General features: G+C 41.8%; 1 protein-coding gene across 2 annotated transcripts; it reads right to left on the reverse strand.

Moving 5' to 3' along the window:
• Positions 1 to 16,816: 16,816 nt before the first annotated feature.
• hbegfa (heparin-binding EGF-like growth factor a) lies at positions 16,817 to 20,183 on the reverse strand. Of its 2 annotated transcripts, XM_085182659.1 has the most exons (6): positions 19,947 to 20,182; positions 19,000 to 19,254; positions 18,702 to 18,900; positions 18,458 to 18,610; positions 18,254 to 18,340; positions 16,817 to 18,139 (listed from the first exon to the last, which is right to left on the reverse strand). In XM_085182659.1, the coding sequence occupies exons 1-5, from the start codon at positions 19,987 to 19,989 to the stop codon at positions 18,268 to 18,270; spliced, it is 723 nt and encodes a 240-aa protein (XP_085038785.1). In that variant the 5' UTR covers positions 19,990 to 20,182; the 3' UTR covers positions 16,817 to 18,139; positions 18,254 to 18,267. The 2 variants fall into 2 exon arrangements, with proteins under 2 accessions (XP_085038785.1, XP_085038795.1); XM_085182669.1 differs by lacking the exon at positions 18,254 to 18,340 and having other exon boundaries at positions 19,947 to 20,183.
• Between the last annotated feature and the right edge of the window lie 2,719 nt (positions 20,184 to 22,902).

Raw genomic sequence — 22,902 nt, forward strand, 5'->3', positions numbered from 1 at the left:
CTATAATTTGTGCACGTCGCACTATTTTCAAAGAGGATTTTGGTCACATTGTGATCTCATGACACGGATGGAAACAGACATGTGTACATGTAGAAGACACCTGACATAATGACGCTAGCTGCACTGAACCTTTATCTACATCTACTTTTCCCCCTCTACTATACAAAAGCATGGAAACCAATAACAATGGCAATAACTGGACAATCAGTTGTTTTGTGTATGTTTTAGAGATCGTAGTGGAGCTGAATGTGAGATCACAAATATTAGTTTGCTAGCTTTCAAGTACAACGTTGTGATGTTTGATTGCACCTAAGTGAGAACAGAGCAGGTAGCTGTCTGGGGAATAAACAATATTATTTCAACACCTCTGGTGGACTACAGGTAGGTCCATAGGTGTTTAGACAATGACACTTTATTTTGTAGTTTTATGGGTTTTTAATCCAACCATGAATAACCATGAATTATTTGCTGTTAGATCGATTTTATACAGCATTTCTGGATCATGTTCACATATGACTTCCTCTTTGCATCACAGAGCTTTAACCTACGTTTGTGGATGGCTGTCTGTGGATCACAGACTGGGATTTACAGGGAGTGTTCCTGAGCCCATGCAGTCATTCCATGTCAAAATCATGCCTGTTTTTTAAGACAGTACAGCCTAAAGATCACACATTTTTTACCTTAATCAGAGAGTTCTTCCAGATACTTTCAGTCTTTTGATGATATTATGTACTGTAGATAATAAGATATTCAAAGCCTTCATAATTTTGCATTGAGGAGCACTATTCTGAAATTGTTCCACAATTTATAGATGCGTTTTTTTGCAGATTGTTGAACTTCTGACCATCTTTACTTCTAAGAAACTGAGCCTCTCTAAGATGCTGTTTCTATACTCATTCATGCTACTGGCCTGTTGTCAATAACGGTAATTAGTTGAAAAATGTTCCTACAGCTGTTTTATTTTAGTACCCCCTTACTTTTTTAGCTTTTTTCCCCATCCCAATGTTTTTGACACATTGCTCCCATCAAAATCAACACAAACTAATATTTTTAATGAACTAGTAATATCTCTTTTTTGTATTTCTGTGTATTCTATTGTGAATAAAATATGGGTTTATGACAAATGTGAAATCACTCCATTCTGTTTCTATTTGAATTTTATACAGCCTTCCAACTGTTTTGGATTTGAGGTTGTAGATCTACCAAAAGAACCTGTGTACAGCTTTTATTCAAAGCGTATCTGTGTTTGTTTCTGTGAATATGAAAGGCAGATGAAAGCTGTGACCCTAATTATAAACACAAACTCAGTGTTCAGACATTTGTTTCTATTCCTCCACATCCTCTTCTCCCACTGGTTCCTTCTTTTGTGTATTTTTAGGTCCTTTAGAAATTCATATTTTTAGTGTGTTTGCTGCTAAAGTAACACCAGCTTCTAAAGAAAGCTCCTGAAAATAGCACTACTGACAGACAGATGGAAGAAAACCCTGGTGAGGGACAGCCTGCTGGAAAAACGGAAAGACAAAGAAGAATTTCTGTTTATGCAAGACAGGCCTTTTCTTGGGCGTGTAGGGTCAGCAGTGTGTCATCAGTGTGTGTCTTTATATCTGTGTGTGTGTTTTGGTGCTTGTGTGCCCCTGTGCCTGGTTGTATTTCCGTTTATGACAGTGCAGTAATCAGCCAAGGGGAAGAGCCTGTCCAAGTGCAGACGGCGTATCTCCCTTTTGCATGCATCCACTCATTTTGACATACTATTAAGACACACAAGTCTAAAAACACACTTGTGCATGGGTAGCACCATTTGACAGACTGTAGACAACAACATGAGGAATTAGATTACAAAAGTCGGAAAACACTATTAAAAAACTTTTAAGAAAACAGAATGGGCAACAGAAAGACAACCGTGCAGTGCTGTTTGTATGCTATAAATAGAGACAATTGTATTGACAGAAGGGCTATTTTTAACGACATATCAAGATAAGAGGGTGGAAAACTGTGTTAGGAAGAACGGAATGGAGAACTGCGCAGGGCTTGGGAGGGGTGAGACAAATGTCAGAAAAACATGAACTAAAATAATTCCTGCTTCTGCTTTAGGGCTAAGAGTTGCCCTAAATAATTTCTAGGGTTTTTACTGTAGAGGCTTAAGCATGTTTTTGTGATTAAGATATAATCTGCATTTTTATCTGTTTTTCAGTAGTTTGGAGCTGTTATTTACAGACATTATTGGCAATCATATCTGAAATATATTTAACTGTTGCTTTAAATAACTGTCAGTGTTGTCAGTCACAGATAACTATTTACAGCTACAGAAATTATTTTTTGTGGGACGAAAGGGGTGCCTCTTGGGGTACAACCTCACAATAAACCCATATTGTATATATAAACCCAATAAACCCATATCCCGAAGGAATTAAACCCAATTCCTTCGGGATTAATAAAGTATTAATAAATACATAATAAATAATAAAGTATTCTGAGTGTGTGTGTGTGTGTGTGTGTGTGTGTGTGTGTGTGTGTGTGTGTGTGTGTGTGTGTGTGTGTGTGTGTGTGTGTGTGTATAGAGGCTAAAATAGAGGCTTCATAGTAGTGGTTTACACTTAAGCCGAAGGTCCTTGGTCCTCAGTTTGACCTAGGAAGAGATACAGATTCATCTGGGGTTGTATCAGGAGCAGTATCCAATGTAAAAAATTGCCAAATCAGAAGATGCAGATCTACCTGCTGTGGTGCGTCCTTAGTACCATTTAAATTGCTGAGAAATACTTGACTACCTACACATTTTGTAGACATGGAGACACGCTGGCATTTCTTTGTTTGTTAGTGGCCACTATAGCTATAACTGTAAGTTAATTACCCCTGTCCTTTTAGTTCTGATTGATTAATATAGTACTGATACAGCATAATATTGTGATATTTTGCATTTCAATACAGGGAGACCAAATATTACTTAAATTAAAAAACTTTAATTTAAAAAAGAACAGGAGGGTCCATCTCGGTTAACATTACCTGAGAAAACTTACATTGAATTTGATTGAAAAACCATCCTACACTGGACATACCTAGGCAAAACAAAAAACTCCTACACTCACTCACATACAATGCATGACAAAAGTTTAAAATAAATAAATAAATAAATACATTTTAAAAAATGCAGGACAAAGAAAATATTGTATTTGAAGTTTCTCAAATGATAAGAGACAGTCTTTTGGAAACTGGGTGTGGGATCCCCTGAGGATGACTAACTAACCTTGGCGAGGAAAAATATGTATGATCGTCACTGTCTACTGTAATCCTACAGTAACTCACAAGCGCACAAAACATTTCTTTCAGCCTCACAGAGCAACATCTGCAATCAATTACTCCCACCCACCCAGCTATAGAATCCAATAATGACACTAAAGCACAACAGCAATTTTCTTTTATGATGTTGTTTTCCCTGCTTGGCATTGCTTTCGGTAACTATAGAGATGCACAGCAACGGCTGGCACTGACTTGAGAGAATTGGGTGGTCACCGGGTGAAAAATAGGTGCACCATTACTGACTTCACTGAAGGCCCAAATGTTGATTCACCCTCCCTGTTTTTCACTATATAATGTGCCATAATGAGGACTTACACACTCAGTTACACACAAGACGGATTTGATAGTCATCCTGGACGGTAGCCAGGACCTACTCACTCTTCGATCTTGGTAGGACTGAAGCGAGTCCATGCTGAAAGCAAGCCTCTTGAGCAAACACTTGTGATGTGGTAATGTCACTTCCTGGCAACTCTGTTTGAAGTGGGGCCTTTGTTGGTGCTTGAGGGGGCGAGGTGATACCCCACTGGGATGGACGTAAGCTGAAAGAAACCAGAAAGGAAACGGGGCAGCTAATGAGCACAGAAGCAGGAGGATGTTGTGGTTGGTCATAGCAGCTGCTTGGTTGACCAAAGTCAGTTCAATCTGGGGCTTCCGCAGCAACCAGACATAATTGCTCACCAGCCTCTGACTTGAGCGTTAGGTCAGAAAGTAATATAACAACACACAGATATGGAGGGAGTGTCTGAAGAGAGACAGTGAGAGAATTTAGTGCCAATAAAGATGACAGTGTAGACCCTATAATTAGTGTCAGGGAACTCCCATAGTTGAAAACACACCTGCAGCCTCAAACAATCACACCACTGTCTTAGAAAAGAGAAGCGAGGCTTTACAAGAAGACAACGTGTGTTTGTGCGCGTGTGTTACTGTGTGTGTATGTGAGAGCGGGACAGAGGAGAAAATGAAAACAGGTGGGAAGGACAGTGATTGAATTCCATCATCAGAAACAAAAATAGCATGAAAACACACACTCGGGCACGCACACACTCATACACCAGCTCAGCCTGTTTGATTTCAAGGACAACCCAACAAGGTCCGGGCCAATTCAGTGATCTCAGACAGCATTTTCTGCCTAAAGCCATAACACACAAAGAGAAAACACAACAAAGGCTGACCTTGTGTCTTCTGTTTAAGTTACACCACAAAGAAGAGCATGTAATATTCAAGGTTTCTTCCCTGTAATTATCCCACTGCCAGTTTGTTTAAAAGGATGTGCTTCATGCTCGGAAAACCAACAGGAAGTATGTCTGATAAAGACTTTAACAGGTGTTTTCAGGAAGTTTTTTGGAGGAAGAATTTAAAAGACTCGGTAGAAGCACAAAATGTGCTGCTGGTTATCTTTTCAATAGACTCTATTTGAAAAATGGACAATGTCACGGTAAAGTCACCTAGAGAGTTTTTGGCCATGGCCATCTTGTTTAACATTGGGGAGTTTTAAACCAGACGTGACCATTTTTGGATAAAAGACCAGTGCTGGAGAGTTATCAGCTAAAGTCAGCACTGGCTAGCTAGCTAAGTTAGAGACAGTATTGTTAATTTGTTGTTATAAATAAATGGATGGTTATTTTCGTTAGTGAAAATCAGGCTTTAAATAATTTACTTAGTGAACAACTGACTCATTCTTTTAGTGCAACACTGAAAAATATTAAATTTGTCACTCAAAGTGGACAGTTGTAATAATTAGCATTGCTAGCATGAAGATGGCTTGCATTCAGGAGACAGATTCAAAGGACCACTTGCGGAACTGCATTATTTACAAGGACTCCATACTGTCCAAAACTTCTGTCTTTATATTTTGCTAGGAAATGCGCAAACAAACATGTAATCGTAGGCAAAAAATAACATTTGTACAATTCTAATAAGCTTGAAAGTTATTATTTAGTATGGCCACGTTTATTAATCAACATAGCCTGAACTCTCTTAGACAAGCTTTTAGTAATCTTCAGGAATAGTTCTCCAAGCTTCATGAAGGACATTCAGATATCTTTTTTGGATGTTGGCTGCCTCCCTGATCTCCTCTGTACATAATGACGACTGATTTTCAATACAATTCAATACTGTGGCTATTTCTGATGAGGCTTCAGTGAACAGTAATGGATCAACTGAAAAGCTAAATGGATCTCTCAGATCTTGTGTCAGGTGTTTGCCGGATTTTTTCCTGTTTCTTAAAGATCTGACTTTGAATAACTAAATGAAAACAAAAACGATCAGGTACAAGGCTGGTTCCTTGGTTGGTTTAAGACTTTTGTACAGATTTGGTGAAGTGGGATCTTCCACAGTATTCTACTATTACATCATTTGATATTGCTTCATTTGTCTTAGCAAATCAGTCAGTATCACTTCCACTTTACTTGAATCACAGAGAACATAACAATGAGTTCAACTGCACAAAAAATGACCACCACAGCTGGAGTACTAACATCTGACCACCCAAGTCAACAATTAAACATGCTTAGTCGGCCAAATTAAAGTGAAAACTACTGAAGAGTGACAGACACACTACATAAGATATGGGTGATGTTCATACAGTTTATACATTGAGCTGACGATCAACTGTTAGGATATCAATCAACCATCAAAAATGACTCCAACTATTCCAGCTCACGGGAGGAGACCTAAAAAACAACATCTGCTCCCACATTGATGTGTCACATTTGGATGGTGGCCCCATTGTCGCCCTGACAAAGCTTCAGTGCTATGTCACATTCCCATAATCTACGCTGGAGTAAGGGGCTCAGGGAAGGTTATTATTTTTCACACACAGGCATAAAGCCACAGAGCGGCGGTCCCCCCTCATGACTCACGCACAGGGAGAAAAAGGAGCTGACTAATCACAATAATAACCATCATCATCCTGCCGTCTCGACAGTTGCTTGTCCTCACCCAATCAGCGCAATAAGACAATTCAGATCACTCCTCAAGATGAGACAGTATTGCTGTTGAATCAGCTGTGTCAGTGCATATGTCTGTGCTGAGCATGCTAATTGTAGCGTGTTACTGGTCACCTCTGTCTCTCAGCCAGTAATGGGGCACATTTTAGTAGGGCTTTTCACATGGCTAAGCTCTCTAAAGTGGTCTTCTGGGGCTTGACTTTACTGCCTTATGCAAAGCCGGCTGTGTGGTGTGTTGATAAAGACAGAGCAATCTGGAAGATTAGCTGTGGTGTAATGGGGCGAGATGAAAACTAGATGTCATCTCTGCTTCCACGGGCTCAGCCCTTCTCAGCATGTGTGTTTGTGAGCGAGAACTGGCAGAGGGAGGTCAGGGGCGCGTCTGCCACAAGCTCAGCTCTGGCTCTGAAAGCAACATCACCCATGACCTCATCTAAGGAAAAATCCCCCTCTCCTGCCTTTCTCTCCTCCCTTTTCTCTCCTCAAGGAGCTGAGCTCTGAGCTCTGCTTCTGCATTCCTGCTCTCCGAACAGCTCCCACACTGTCTCCAAACTGTGGCAGGAGAGAGGGAACACACAGGGGAACAGTGGGCTGATGGTTAGACGGAGAACAGCAGAGGGGAAAGTCTTGCTGAGGTCATGGACCCCACTAATAGTCTGTGGGCAGTTCAGACGGCCTCCGAAGGAATGAATATTTGTTAGACAGTCAGACAGATGAAAGCACATAAATGAAGAAATTCAAAAGAGGCTAACTTATTCAGTCACTTGCTTTAATTCACTGGTCTTTGGTTCCATTATAAGGCAGCTTGACACCTTGCCCTTTGATCAAATGAAATATCCCAACAGTTACTGAATGGACCTCCATGAATTTGGAGGTAGTAAACACTGCAACAACAGTTCACCTGCTGAGCAGTTTGGAGCTTCTTTATTAGGCATCAGAGTTTTGTGATTGTATCTGAACCACTTCATGGAAAATACTCTTCTTGTTTTTGTAGCAATTTGTCAGAGGGACAGTAACTGTCAACATTCCACTCCACCACGTACGTAGTTTAGGAATGAGCAGGTATTTCTCCACAAGAAAAACCCCTTCTCTCATTTCCTACAATCCATACAGGAATCTGTAACAATTATGATTGCTTAAAGTGTGTGTTTTCTTTGGGGAGGTGGGGGAGGTTGTAAGTTGTAGTGGAAGGGTGAGGTGTTCTTTCGGTTTCAACAGCAGCCAGCCACAAAGGGGAAACAGCCAATAAGAATCCCTGGAGCCCAGTCCTTGCGGTAACCACAACGTGCTTCCAGCCTCTATGACAGCCATCCGCTCCTCCTTTGTCATACACTGCGGCGTCAGCCAGCTCAGCTAGCCAAAACGCGTTGAGCTGATCCTCTAAAACCATCATTAGGTGCCTGCTTATCCACACATACACACATGAATGCTGGGCGGATATGGGCGGAGAGATTTCTAGTTGTTATTTTCTTTCAGAGAGCTTCAGGTCATACTGTAAGGGGTAGAGAAAACAGATGAGTCAAGCATGCAGTCATCCGGTCTTCCGGTCTATTTGCCCTTGTTTGTTCAAGTTATTTTTTTCTACAAATATATATATGTGTGTGTGTGTGTGTGTGTGTGTGTGTGTGTGTGTGTGTGTGTGTGTGTGTGTGTGTGTGTATTAGACAACAATAGCGACTGAGTATGCTTTCTCCTCATGTCTTTTTTTATTCTCCTGTTCCTTCCTTTCGCCTGCCTCCCTTCCTTGTCCCCTCTTAACCCATCTCCTCTGGCTCTCTCTCCTCTCATTTTAACCAGTAGGTAATGTGATGCTGCCATCAGCCTCCTCTGAGCCTAAATAGACCACAGTGAGAATTTAATAGTGTGACCATGATACATAACAAGTGTCTGTCCAGCAGGGTGACATCAGCAGCGGGGAATCTGCTGGTATCCCTGCCGAGCTCCTGCTAGCTTTGGGGGCAAGAGGAGAGGGGCAGAAGTGAACCGAGCTGCTTTTTTCAACAAAACTGACATAGAAAGCAGCAATATGAATGGAAGCCAACTGTGAACATGGCTTTTTTTTTTTACCTTAATAACTGTTAAAATCACACCAAGCTGTGATTCTGTGGTAAGGTATGCCTTTGGTTAGCAGCAACTAATGTGTTTGATTTCTGCAAAACAATTAGTTTTTGCATTTGTCACACCTGCACAGGCGAATTACAGTGAACAATTGCGGGATGAGTCAACATTAAAACTCATTGTCAACTGTCTTTTCCGAGGTGATTTTGAAAGGAGTTCTGGGAAGTCGACTTGACTGCGTGTTTTACCAAATAAGCATAAAGTAGAAGAGATGGACACAGCCACCATGACATCATCCACTGGTTTGTTGGCTCCCATTCTGAAGCCTTGTGTTCGGCACTGTTTTCAGCATCACAGTGTCGCCATGTCCTAAATCATACGCTGTTTTATCATCTGCTTTACCCAAAATAGGACTATAATTTACAAAATTATCATTATGTTGTATTTAAATAGACTTAAAACCAGTAACTGAGACCATTCATTTCCATTTAATTCAGTTTTATTTATATAGCACCAAATAACAACAACAATCGTTTCAAGGCACTGGAAGGTAAAGACCCTACAGTAATGGAGAGAAAACCCAAACCCTAAGACAACCTCCTTTGAGCAAGCACTTGGCACCAATGGGAAGGAAAAACACAAATTTTTGCTTGTGGAATAACAATACTTACTTTATTCATCTAATTGTTACAAATGTTGGTTCTTTTTAAGTCAACAACAAAGACATAAATAACAACCTACGAAGACTTATGCACCCTCTTTAAGACCTTCCCATCCTTATCATCTTGAATCAGCACTCCCAGATCTGCGTCCCTCATAGTTTTAAGAACAGAAGAAAAGCCTGAAGTTAAAAAAGAAATTCAATATATAGAAATCAGTGATGCAAATAACAGCGGTACCTACTTACTTTTTCTTAGTAACGAGTAATCTAATCTAACTTACAACGCTGTTACCGTTACTAACAAGAAAATACGTTACCATTTTTCGCCACAGACAGCTGTCTTCTTCTTACCAGAGCTAGGGGGGCGAAACAATCGCACAAGTCCTGCTGATTGGCTGAGGAAGAACGAAGTAGTTGTGGTAAACCAATCACATGACCAATTTAAGATGACATAGCAACAAGATGCTATATACCAGTTTTTTAAATTGTGTTGATAGGCCACGTAAAACCACAGTCATGATAATAAAAATATACACGTTGTTTTTTCCTGAATACTATCGTCACGTTTACTAAGGACAGCGCTAGCCCCCATTCTCTACTGAAGACCAAAAGAAAACGAAACAAAAAACACCCCTTTCATATTGGTGAAAAAATGTACCATATCGACCAATCAAAAAATGATATGGCAACGTGGCATTTGATTAGGGTTGCCAACCGTCCCTTAAAAAACGGAATCGTCCCGTATTTAGAAACAAAAGTACACGTCCCGTATTGAGCTGAAAAGGGACGCACTTTGTCCCGTAATACAGTGAGAATCAAAAGTAGTCTATAAGTTTTAATGTAATTAACACTTTGTTTGAAAACATAATTCCCAGCCCCGCTCCTGCTTTGTGACCAATGAGCTGACAGCACACTTATGACAATTCGAGTATGACAATTCAGATTACCGCTCATCTCATTGGTTGAGGAAAGGTCGCTTGCAGAGAAAATACCGGAAGACAACAGATGACCACAACAAAAAGCATGGCCAACAGGGAAACAAACGCCGACACTGCGGTCTCAGACGACAGTACACCTGAAGCTGGGCAAACACTGTGCGATTTTCAAACTGCACGATTGGCTCGCATGGGTTATAAGTTCGTAGGTCACGATGCAGGGTCTCACACTATATCGCCCGATGCTCTGATGCGACCTGAGTGCTCACACTGTGCCTCCATAAAATGAAGGTTATAACAGAAAATCTGTCACACAGACACACACCACCATCAACTTTGCTAAATTGCTAATGAAAAACACTGATCAGGCAGCTGTGATTGAGCAGCAATGTAAATCCGACTATTTTCACGGTTGTTGTGGTCGTGATAATTTGGTGATGCCACTTCGAAAAGGCTCGGATGAGCTTTCCAAAGTTCTACAAGTTGTGCCTCCATCGCTTGTGTCCAGATCACACGCCGCACAGCCGTGCTGCTCCGTCTTTTTCACCGACGTTTACGTGTTTGCGTGTGAGCAGTGTGAGCGGCTGCGGTGACACCCTCACGAGCGATTGATGATCGGGAGCTGGTCGTGAGGTGTTAATCGCTTCTCGTTACCCCACGTATACTACACGATGCACGATGAAGGCCAAAATCGGGCCGATCACCAAATTGGTCGCACGACTCAAAAATCGGCTCAAAATGGGCCAAAAATCGCACAGTGTGAGCCCAGCATTAGACCAGCAATGTTTGTTCCTCTCAGAGAAAGAAAAAAAGGCTACAAAAGTACAGGAAAGAATGGGAAAAGGAAAACACCTGGCTGGAAAAGTGCACGATAACACCAATAAAGCGCACTGCACTGTGTGCCGGCGCACTTTTTCCATAGGCATGCTTCTAATGGTGGGCACATGAAGAACATGAGGGGCGTGAAAGCTCGGGGAACCCTTAACCAATTTTTGTCCACCAGGCCACGGCAGAAGCAGATATGGTATGTAAACACTGGTTTGTTTGTTTTTAAACCCTCTGGTTAAGGTTAAAATGGGCATGTGCAGTGAATATCAGCGCTATGTGGCCAGAAGTGTGATGATATAATTTATTTTGTGTAATAAACAACTGCAAGGATAGATGATTACAACAAATAGATGAGTAATACATAAAAGTAATACATAGATGAATAATGATGATGAGTTATGATGCGTAATCATGGGAACAAGTGGGTTTACAAACGGGAGCAAAAGCTGAAAAAATGCCTCTACTGAAGCCAATTGCACTAAATGCACTAAATGTGCACTGTTACAAGAATATTTTTCTTTCTATTGTTTTCTATTAATTTATATAATTTTAGGTTAAGCAGGACAGAGTTCTTTTAAAGAAAGATTTACTTTTATTCTCAAAAGTTAAGTATGACAGGCTTCTGTTTAAGAAAGAGACCTGTTTTATTGTGTTAATGTTGTCATTTTGAGCTAAAAAATAAATGGCTAAATGATTTTAGTTTCCCATGTGTTGATATCACAAAGAATATGCATCTACTTAAATCAAATTCAAGTCAAATGGTTAAAAAAATAATTTCACACACAAAAAAAGAGCTAAAAAATTCACCACACTGGGAAGGGTGAAGACAACTGGGTCGCCCGGCCCTGGCCACCAGGTGTCCCTTATTTATTTCTCAGGGAGTTGGCAACCCTACATTTGATTGTTTTGCAAGAGGGGTAAGTTTTGGGAGTGAAGGCAAGAGAAAGAGAAAGTTTTGAGATGTGAAAGATTTGTAACGTTTAGCATGTTTGGAGTGCGTAGTGTGTTGTCTTTTGTAGTAAGTGTCTAGTGTAGTGGAGAGTTTCCTTTAGTGTATCAGAACTATGAGGCATCAGGGGAATGTCACAGATGCTCCCAAAACGCCACCAGAGGCAGATTGCAATGCAAACGCTGTCTCCAGGTGTCACGGACCCGGCTCTGGAGGACTCGAGGGTCCGTGAGCAGGATGGACCATTATTGTTATTAGTATTGTTATTAGTATTGTTGTTTAGTGGTGTTGTCGGGGAGGTTTTGGGCGGGATCATTCTGTCACGGTCTGGCTGGCAGACCGTGGGGATATGGGGGAATGAGGACCCAAAACGCATGGTTCTGCGATGCAAACAGTGCACTTTATTTACAGTGAAGGTAACAGATGCACAATAAATCCCCTTTGCTCCCTAGACTCCCGTGTGTGTTCCCCTCCGACGTCCGTGCTCGTGCTTCCAGCAGTTGTGTTTCTGCACACCCTGTGCGTGCTGCCCTTCTGATCCCGCGTTCCACCTGCAGGACAATAACAGAAGCAGCCGTTAAACACTGAACCCGCGCATACACACGATCCGCACTTCCTAATACTACACACTGACTTGGAGTCCTGGCTTAATGATCCCGCGCCGGTGGGAGCTCCAACACTCTCTTAAGTAGCTCCCCCGACGAGCCCTGATCACCAACAGGTGTGTGGCAGGAACTTCAGGTGTGGCCAGTCCTCCTGCAGGGCCACACCCATCAGGCCTGCATGTGGCTGTCCTCCAGCCACACATGTACACACCCTGCCTCTGGCCCTGGAACACCAAACACAGCATAGTGCAGAAAAACACACATCCCCAAATAACAACAACAATACTAATAACAATACTAATAACAATAATGGTCCATCCTGCTCACGGACCCCCAAGTCCTCCAGGTGGGAAAACAGGAGGGGTGATATGCCTCCTGTTGTTAGGCCTGCAGGTATTGGGCTTGTGATGTTCTCCTTTATCTTATAGTGGACTGAAATTGTTTTTCTGGAGTGGCACGGCTAATTTGTGTGGGATCTTATTTGATGCAGAACACCTGATTGTGCTGTAAATAGTTTGAAATGGTTATTTTTTAAAAAAAAACACCTTGGCTACATTTTAGGTAAATAGCTACATATAACTTTGTTGTTTGCAAAACTTGTGCATAGGTTTTAGTTTTTGCGGTTGTTACAGTAAAAAATACAACTTTTTTTTTACTGTTTTTTGTTTGATTTTAGATCAATTGTGTTAATACAATATGTCAAGATGAAAGAATGACTGTAAATTTAGACATATGAGGTTGTGCTGAAAAGAATGATACCAAACAAGGCACCTTTTTAAAGGTGAAATACAGAGGTAAAATCAAATGTAGTCAAAAACAGCCAATTATACCCTAAAGTAACACTATAGTTACTTTACCTAGTAATTGGTTAGTTTTAGAATATTGTAACTAAGTTACCAACTCCGTTACTTTTTTTGAAGAAGTAACTAGTAACTAGAAGTAACTAGTTTTCAAAGTAACTTGCCCAACACTGATACAAATATAGCAAGAGCCAGGAAATGATATAGGAACATAATATTGAGCTTGAAGACGCCTGAAAAAATGTCCTTTAAGGAGTGAAAATTTTATATACTTTTAAAAAGAACTCAAAATAGAATCAACAGACAAATCTTTCAAGGTTCTTGCACCCAGCCTAGCCCATATAAAGAAAGTGTTACTCAGTTATGATCTGTATGTTTGATTTGGCAATGATTTAGAGCTAGATGCCCTTTCTGATGCAACCCTTGCCATTTATCCAGGCTTGGGATTGGTACTCGGAGTATACTGGCTCCCCATGGCTGGATTAGACGAGAAGGTGAATAACACCTTATTTACTTGCCTCACGCTGGGACAACATTGAGTTTACTGGCAAGACTGGGAACCTAAAAAAAACCCCCAGTTTTCTCTCAATCTTTGCAGCTTTTGGGGGCAATTGTAAGAAAAATAGCTGGGCCTGATGAAGTAGTGGAGAGAGTAGGCATGAGTCAAGAATGACTCGTTTTTCATCTAACAAATGAGGGGTGTTGGTCAAAAAGTAAATGCCATCAAAGTTGATGAAAAATGAGATTTTATTACTTAATATTTCAGACTCTTGAGGGCCGCTCTGCTTACACAGACAGTCATGTTTGCCTTCGCCAAATGTCCTGCCTTTGGCTGCACGTGTCAATTTTAGAAGCTTAAGGAGGAAGAGAAAGAGCAGACAGGAAAAGGATGAGGAAATGGAGAAGACAAGGCTGCATGACAGGAAGGAATAACAAAAAAGAGACTAATCCACTTAATGACAGGTAGTGACAGAGTGACTCTTAATCTTTTGTAGGCGAAAACAAGCGAGCACCCTCCAGAGCAGAAGTTGTCACCTTGACCCATTCTTTGTCCTCCCGTCTATCCCTCTTTCTCACGTTACCCCTTTGCCCTAATCTCTCATTCCTTCTCTTCATTTCTGTCATCCTCCCCTCCCTCCTCCTCCTCCTCCTCTTTTGCACTATGTGCTGTGCAAATGGGCCGACACAGACTGCGTGCAACACGCTGATCCTTTGCAGCTTATTATTGTTGCTCAACAATCACTCCCTCCCTGTCATCGCTTCATCCACCAGGAGTGGCACGCTGACATTTGGGCCAGCATTTCAGGTTGACTTCACGGGCCTATGAAACGCATATACACCTAAAACAACCTCTGGCATGCACAAAGTAATCAATTTCAGGTAATAATGTGTTCCTGTTGATGATATCCGGCAAGAGAATGATTACATTTCCAACTGCTGGCGTGCGCACTTCCATATTAGTGTGGAAACTACCCATTGTTGCCTCTCAGCAGGGCAGGAAGCACCTTTCACAACAAACCTACCCTCCTTATACCGATTAAATCCAGTGCAGCTGCCGTAGCATCTGATTACTTAAGTCTATTTGGCAATGACAAGAAGGCAATGGAGCAGTTTACTTATTAGCTTTAGATCATTTTGGCAAAAGTTAGAAATAACTAATATTTAATATTTGAATGTTTCCATTAATGAGCATAGTAGTCCGCTCCGCAGCCTTTGATTTGGCTCTTTTTTAATGCTACTGTTTTTCATGTGTACCTCAGAATAAAGCGGAAGTCTTACATGTGTGTGTGAACCAACTTACTCTAGGAAAATCACAGCCCCCAAAAACAATATCAAACACAATAGGCTTGCTGGTATTTCCCACAAGCGTCTGGCATGCAATAAATTTTGCCACTTCTAAAGAATCTCGGCCAACCTGCGAGGAAATGCCTTAAAGCTCTGTGGAAAAATAATCTCTTTGACTCTCTAGGAATAAAAAATAACTTCTAAGGGCAGGACAAGCTCAAAGTGTAGACTCTGTGGAGCTGTTTCTCAAGCCCAACAAGGAAAATTCATGAGAAGTGCAGTGCTGATGGCTGATGATGGGCCACCATCCTGGCCATTATTTCCTGGCTGGGGTCCACGAGGCCACCGAGAAACAGAACACAGTGAACTCCCTTCTTCTTCTCTCTCAGCATTCTGGCTCTCCCGCCTGCGATCAAGCCCGGGAATAGCAGCTATGTGAGCATGACTGCACGACACTATTTCTGTGCGCTCTGCTACTTGACATTGAGAGGCCGGGATTAGGTGGCCCCCCACTACTGTAAATGAATAGCTCCCGTCACTCACACACGCACACAAACACATGTGTGTGCTTTGTAAATACACATATGAACATAAAAGAATGTGACTGAGAAACTGGAGTTTTCTGCACATTTTCACCTTCCTGTAAACGCCACGCGAGGATGACGAAAGCTGAAGTGCTGTTTTTCAGTTTCTCAACAAGCGGTATGAAGAAAGTTGCATTCTGAATCAGGTACCACGCCCTCGGTGGTTCAGCTGAACATCTGTCAGCCACCACCACCTCCCCACCACCCCTTGTGCGAACATGAGCTCCCCACAGTGTGCTGCTTATTCAGTGTATATGGAACGTATGGGAATCAGACCCACAAACAGTGCTGAAAAAGATCACATAACAAACATACATGTTTTGCTGTGGATTCTTTTCTTGGTAATGGTTCGGTTAACCCTTCAACCCACTCAGAGTCAGCTCTGAAGCATGACTGTACCACATTCCCACTTACACAAACACACACTGCCAGTGTAACAACATCTGTGTAGGAGGTGACTTCAAGGGAGTGACTAACATTTGGCGGGGCCTCAACCTGCCTTTGAGTCCAGCTGGGTCTTTTGACCGTCCTTACCTCCATTAAACCTGTGTGCGGCATACATGACAGCATTGCTGCATCCTGCTATTTGCTGTATGTGGTCTCTCTGAATACTGTGGTATTCGGGGGCTGGTCGAGGCCTCAGATGTTGTGCTCAATCGCGTGTCTTTGAGTGCGACATCTGTTTCAGCTGCGTGAGTAATGGTGTGTGAGGCAGTGGCTAAACATCAGGTGTTTACCGTCTTGCACATCTCAGATCTGTTGCCTTTCTCCTCCCCCCACAGCTGGAATGAGTCCTGTATGTATCATGATTGATCTGTCAGTGAGTCTGTCGAGGCTGTTGTCATCACATAAAAAAACAACTGATGTCTTCACTTTCGGCTCGCTTAGACAGTCTGGCATCAGTTATTTGTTGAATTGTAAACAGTGGCACGCACAGACCCCAATTACATATAATAACTCAGGAAGGATTTTTGATTCAAGATCTATGAGCACTGGCTAAAAATAATAACAGCACCAATGTGCAGGATACAGGTGTCTCAGTTTAAAGCGACTGCTCACACGCCAGAGACAGGAAATAAAAACATGATGTTTGCTTTAATTGCGGATCCTGAACGAGCTAGAAGAGCAACAGCGGTGTTATCGTTATTAAGACAGGCATTAATGCACGGTCCAACTCAGGAAGCAAATGAATGACTATAAGCTTGGAATAATAAAGATTTATCCCTGCGATAGACTAGCTACCTGTCCAGGGTGTACCCGCCTCTTGCCCTGTGACATCTGGGATTGGCTCCAGCCCCACCATGATCCTGAATCGGATAAGAAAGCGGGTGGATGGATGGATGGAGAAATAACAGAGACCCTCCAGAACTCACATATTGAGATGTTTATTTATTTATTTTTTATTCTGCTCTGAAAAGAAAATCACAAATATAAATCACTTCAAAACTGCAGGATTTGAATGGATAAAACACTTGAATTCACATTGTTTTTCCTTTTTTTCTTGACAGCTTAACAGTTTCTCCTCTAACAATGATAAGACATAAACACAACATATTTATACCCAATTCTTTCTACAGTGCATTTCATATGTGACTCCCTCCCTATTGTGAAAGAAATACAGATGTTGAGAGCACAGTTCTTGTGGTGCTTATAATCAGTACATAGCAGTGTGCCTAATGATCAGCGTTACCTCTGAAACTGAAACCTAACGTGAAGTAACGGTCCCCGAACCTGCAGGATAAAGCCGGGTGGGGGGATGGGAGAGAGTAGGGCTTTGCCCTCCCTCATTACCAATACTGATGTGCCTTTGAGCAATTCACTGAACCCACATTGGAGCCACTTAGTGGCTGACAGAAGAGACTGGTTGCCCCAGGGGCAGTTTCCAGGTGTGACTATGAGTAATCGTGAGTGTGGTCAGTGTTGGAAATCATCTGAACCATTGGATCATTAAAAATAATATCAAATAAAATAAAATCTCACGTATTCAGTGATCAATTTATTAACCACAGTGCTATTGATCATCTAGTGAGTGCCAGAATTAAGGTTTATGCATTATTTTTCATGAAATACTGAGCTTTCGCTTCGTTTGCTTCTGTTTCATAAATAAATAGCCTCAAATAAGAAATATAAAAACACTTTTTTTTTGTTTTATTTTAAAAACTGCTAAAAGGTGGTTAAAAATCTCCATAAATACAGTTAGCTTAAATAAATAAATTAAAATTATAAATATACCGTTTACTGTACACACACAAGAAAAAACAAAACAACAACAAAAAAAACAAACAAAAAAAAACACATGACGGCATTGAGCAGAAAAATACAAAATGTTGTCTTTTGAGAGAAAGAGAATCCAGATTGAGCTCTGATTGTTGTTAAAAAATCTCAAATAATTTCAGAGACAGAGTCAAGACGCATTCCTCCTTCTTCCCGTTCCTTGTCGCCTGATTCTCGACACACCTCCTCTGAGCGGTTCAATATTCCAGTTCCAGACCGGGAGTTTCTTCTTCTGAAGCCATCAGGAATACATTCACGTGCCCACTCTTTATTTGAACGGCCAGCAGAACATTGGGCAGACGTCCTTCTGTTCTCTTCTTTGCCTACGTTCATTTTATTTTCCTTTTCTTTTCCTCCGGGACCTCCTGTTGCTGTTCACTTTTCATTTTCAGCTGAGGTAGAATTTCTACATCTTTGCCTAAAATAAAAAAAGGGGGGGGGGGGGGGGGAGAATGAGTGAACTCTAGTCGCATTTGATAGCGGCTGATTTCAGTCGGTGTACGTGTTTGTAGCCCTTTCCCTAACCACTCACCTCTCTTTGTTGCTTCAGTGGTTGGATGCTGACCCTAGCTTCACCTTCTCCTCATTCTCTACATCATACTCTCCCCGCTTGTGAAACCTGGAATAAACGAAAGGAAAGGGAGCTCGTTCAGTCGTCTACATATCGCCTCATTGTTAGCTAAGATCCTAACCTGTGCATGGCTGCGAGTGTGTGCCGGGCGTGTGTTTCGCTCACCTGAGCATTAACAAAAGTCCAATGATGGTGAGGCACAGAGACGACAGCACCACCGCCACCACCGCCAGAGCTGTGGTGCGGTCGTAGCCCTCTCGGGACTGCGATGGCAGCAGGATAAACTGACACCTATCGCCGGAGTAATTATGGTGGCACCTGCGAAGAGGACGGTGAAGGGAAAATGGTTAATAATTGATCGACTTGAGGTGCGCATGATGTGCAGGTAAACAGAGAGCTAAATACTCACACGCATGATGGTTCACGGAGGTCTTTCAGGTAAGTGCAGGTCCCGTGAATGCAGTAATCTTTGTACTTCTTCAGGCAAGGATTCCTCTTCCTTCCCTTTCCCTTTCCCCTCTTCTTTCCCTTTCCTCTCGTTGTTTTTCCCTCAGTGTTTTCAGCTTCCAAAATGGTAGAAGGATCTTTGGGTTTGCTTGACATAGCAACTAAAGTGAGAAAAAAAAACAAGACCAACAATTACATGTACTGTCTTTGTTAAAAGCCACTTAAAAGCACCAATTTAAGACATTTTTTAAGTGCCTTACCTCTTGGCAGTTGCAGTTCATAGTCTCCAGATGTGCCGTCCTCATACTCCTCATCCTCATAGTAGTAGTCATCATCGTACTCCTCCGCCTCGCCATCCTTGCTGTAATCTGCTGTTGTCGCCCTTACGCCCCGGTTCTCCTCCTCCTCTGCTCTCCTGTCTCTGGTTGTGTCCAGGAGGCTGATAACAGAGGTGTGCCGCTGCTTGTTGCTCTCGTAACGGTCTACTGCAGCACCGCTGGCCAGTCTGAACATCACTGAAGGAGCAGGAAAATCAAATGTTATGAATGAGGTCTGCTTTGAACATATATACACCACAAAAACAAACAACAAAAATCACAATCAGAAAACTCTTCCTCTAGGGGACAACCAGCACAGACAGGTTAGTGCACCAAGCTGGGTGAGCCTTCTTGGGCAAGTTGAAACATGTTGTACAGGAAGAAGCTTCAGGCAGGATTTTTTAGGGATGCAGTAATTACCCTGCTGTTCTCTCTTAGAAAATACACCGGATCAGACATTGTCCTTAGGGATTGATTGAGTCAATGCACGCCAAAACCATGTCCTCAAATTCGTGGACATTGAGATATCGGCCTGGCACACAGCCTTCCCCCCTCTGTCTCTCATAACACACGTACAAAATGCATGGGCAGACAGTTAGCTAATGTCAGGCAAGAATATGAGTTAAAAATAAATGTATCCAGTTACATAAAGCATGCTCTAAAATAAGAGAGATGACCCCATTAGCTCCTGAATAGGCTGGCATCATGAAAACTGTTGCCTAAAAGATTAAGTTTACACGACATGTTATAGCTCGGTTATTATAGAGAGGATTACACTGACAGCCATGAAAGACAGACACACACGCACACGCACACACACACACGCTAAGTGATCCATTAATGAACACAGAAGAAACACTGGTTAAGTTGCACAGGCACATGAAACGTACCCAACGCGTGAGCCAGCAACAGCGCAACAGCGAAAATCCTCATGGCTTCCAGTAGCTTTAAGTAGAAAAATTATTTAAATTAACAAAAAAAAAAATCAAAAAATCTAAAAGTTATATTCCGTCCACCTCTCAGTATTCCTTCCTTTTTTATATGCTTTTTCTTTTTTGTTAATAGAACTCCTCTCTTCTCCTCGCGCCCCTGCTGCCGCTGTCTTCTCTCGAGAAAGACTGGCGACTGAAGCTCACGAGCCTTTTAGCCTAGATAGATATCCCCGCCTCCTGGGTGTTGCCAATAACCACAAGAGCATGTTGTGCCAATTAATTCGTATTTTAACTCAAATTATCCATCATGTTACTTGGTACTCCCAAAGATAGAAAATAAAATGCAAAAACTGTCGGGAAATTAAAAGAAACAGGAAACTGAAACTTAATTAAAAAACAAAACAAATCCTTGGTTCCTTTTGTACATATTGACTCATTCTTTCTGTCTGAGTGCCGTTATAGGGTTTGGTTGTGTTTAATCCAGGTAAATCCGGTGGTTAAAGCAGTCACAGATTTAAAGTATGCGTGTCACAGAATCAGAAGTCCAAATATTAAGTAAGATACATTAACAGTCCATACTTACATTTAAGCAAGATAATTCAACAGCGAAGCTGTTGAAGAGGAGGACAGGAAACGTAGTAACATGACAAAATATACAACTCTGCAGTAAAAACTGGAGATCAGATGATGGGCTTCACTTTGCCTCCAAGTATTAAAAGCGCCTTTAACGGGTACGAAATGTGAGCGCCACCACGTGGTCAAGAATTACACTACACTGTTTTACTGTTTAGGTTCAGGTAGTTTCCAGAGTTAGAAACAAGCGAAATTAACTATTTATTTGAAAAATGTTTAATTTTGATTTACTTTTTTATCAGCTTTACAGTTAGCCGTGTTTTCAAAAATTCACAACAGACATTTCAATGCAAACACCACTTCTTGAAGGGCAGCTGGTTCACAGTAAGGTAGACCTCCCAAATCTAAATAAAGAAAGGCTACAAAGCATCATCAGGCCACTGTGATGCCAAAGGTTACTAAACTTAAGGCCTTTCCTGTGCGTTTCTATTTTCACTTAGTTTTGTGATAACACAAGTTCTTTTCAGTTTATCTCCCTGCCTTCCCCTCTTGTTTTTTTTATTTCAGGTAACTGCAATCAACTACAATGTTTTTCCACACAGACTTGGGTAATTTGAGAAGCGAGGTGATGAGGTGGTTAAAACTGTCCACTTACAACGTGAAGGTTCTTGGTTCCCAGGGCTTCTTGTCTGTTTTACTTCTCTCCATGTACTCCAGCTTCTTCCGCAGTGCACAGATGTGCAGTTTAGGGTTAATTGATGATTCTAAATCGACCATGGATGTAAGTGTATAGCATAAAGTGCTGCATAAATGTATGTTTCAAATTGCTTTGAATGGTCAGTAAGTCTAGAAAAGTGTTGTATAAATGCAAGTGCATTACATAGAGGAGTAATGGTCGATTTTCTAAGTGCAAAAAGAAGGACGGCAAGCTCCTAATACGTTTATTCACTGCCAGTTGATCTTATTACTACTGGTGTCATGCAGTTCTGAGGTAACAACAATTATTCACAAGAAAAGTATCTTTTGATTGCAATGTGAAATTCTCCCTTCAGCTCTCAAGTGCAAAAAATACCATCAATAGGTTAATAGCACAAGTGCTTCAACTGGATTAAAGTATAGTCTGACTTCATGGATGGCTGTGTTAACAACATTCTTAGAATTAATAATTAAAGTTGGAGTCAATTTAAAGCAACACAAAACGGATCAAATAAAGATAAAAGAGATACACAATACATCAGTATCACAGCTTTTGATGTTATTACTACTGCTGGTTTTCTGGAGATTTATGGGCTTTACTAAGTGCATATTCTTACGATTCCCGTCACAGTAAAGCCTCTTTGGCTAAAGCTTAACTACGTTGTAGTGTGTTTTGAGGTCACATGTGGGTCGGCTGCTCACCACGTATGGGGTAATGAATATGTATGCCCTCTGTACTAACTCTGATGTGACTACTAAATCTGGTGCGCCAGAATGTCATACTAATGAGATTCTTTTAAATACACGCACAGTGATGATGCAAGTCTGATCAGAAACTGTTTATTTCCAGGTCAGGGAGCAAGAATGAGAAACAATTCTAAAAACATAATAAAATGTTGTCAATACGCTAAAATTACCACCGAGCCTTGATAAAACAATTCTAAAACTGGTAAAAATGCAATTTTCTGTATGCACTAAAAATCCCACCCAGTCCCACAACCCAGGACGTTATGGGTTCACAGGCCAGAAATTCCTCTTGCGGAGCTGCGTGCATGGCAGCCTCGTCCCAGGCAGACGAGGATGAGCCTGCTGTCCCCTTCTCGTCCCTTTACTGGGCCCATCACATCCCAGCTCAGCTCGCATTCTGCACTGAGTCCGTTGCTCGATCGCCACCCCTGGCGTCATCGCCCTGTAAGTAAACAAATAGGGGCCACAACCATCATCCTGGAAGCTGCCCTGGCATATATCCATGGCGACCCCCTCCCAACACGGCTGCACCCGGTGAACAACAGTGGAGACAATACTCACAAATGCTGTTAATCACAGGCGTTGTCTCCTATTGTCGCCGTTCCTGCTGTCGGGACTGGGTCGCTATCACGCTGACCGGTCCGTCTCCAGATGAGGCACCCCCCCGCAGGCAGCGATTCCCCCTATTTATTTATTTATTTATTTATTTATGACCTGGCCTTCTTGCGTTCCTTTTCATATCTTGTGCCTCTGTCATCCCAAGCCCCAGTCAGCTTCCTTTTAAAGGGTCCCTTAAACAGCTGATAGGCCACCTCTGGACACACCCATGTCTCAGGTGATCCCTATCAGCTATTTTGTCCCATGCCCAGCCAGTCCACAGTGGATTAAAACAATGTCA

Source organism: Neolamprologus multifasciatus, chromosome 2 (genome assembly GCF_963576455.1).
Source record: "Neolamprologus multifasciatus chromosome 2, fNeoMul1.2, whole genome shotgun sequence".
NCBI classification, from domain to species: domain Eukaryota; kingdom Metazoa; phylum Chordata; class Actinopteri; order Cichliformes; family Cichlidae; genus Neolamprologus; species Neolamprologus multifasciatus.

Excerpts from the sequence above, each read along its gene's own strand:
- hbegfa (XM_085182659.1), bottom strand. The coding sequence starts at position 19,989 with ATGAGGATTTTCGCTGTTGCGCTGTTGCTGGCTCACGCGTTGG. Across the intron at positions 18,901-18,999 it reads TGAACTGCAACTGCCAAGAG|TTGCTATGTCAAGCAAACCC; the intron begins GTAAGGCACTTA and ends TTCTCACTTTAG. Across the intron at positions 18,611-18,701 it reads CTCCGTGAACCATCATGCGT|GTGCCACCATAATTACTCCG; the intron begins GTGAGTATTTAG and ends TCCTCTTCGCAG.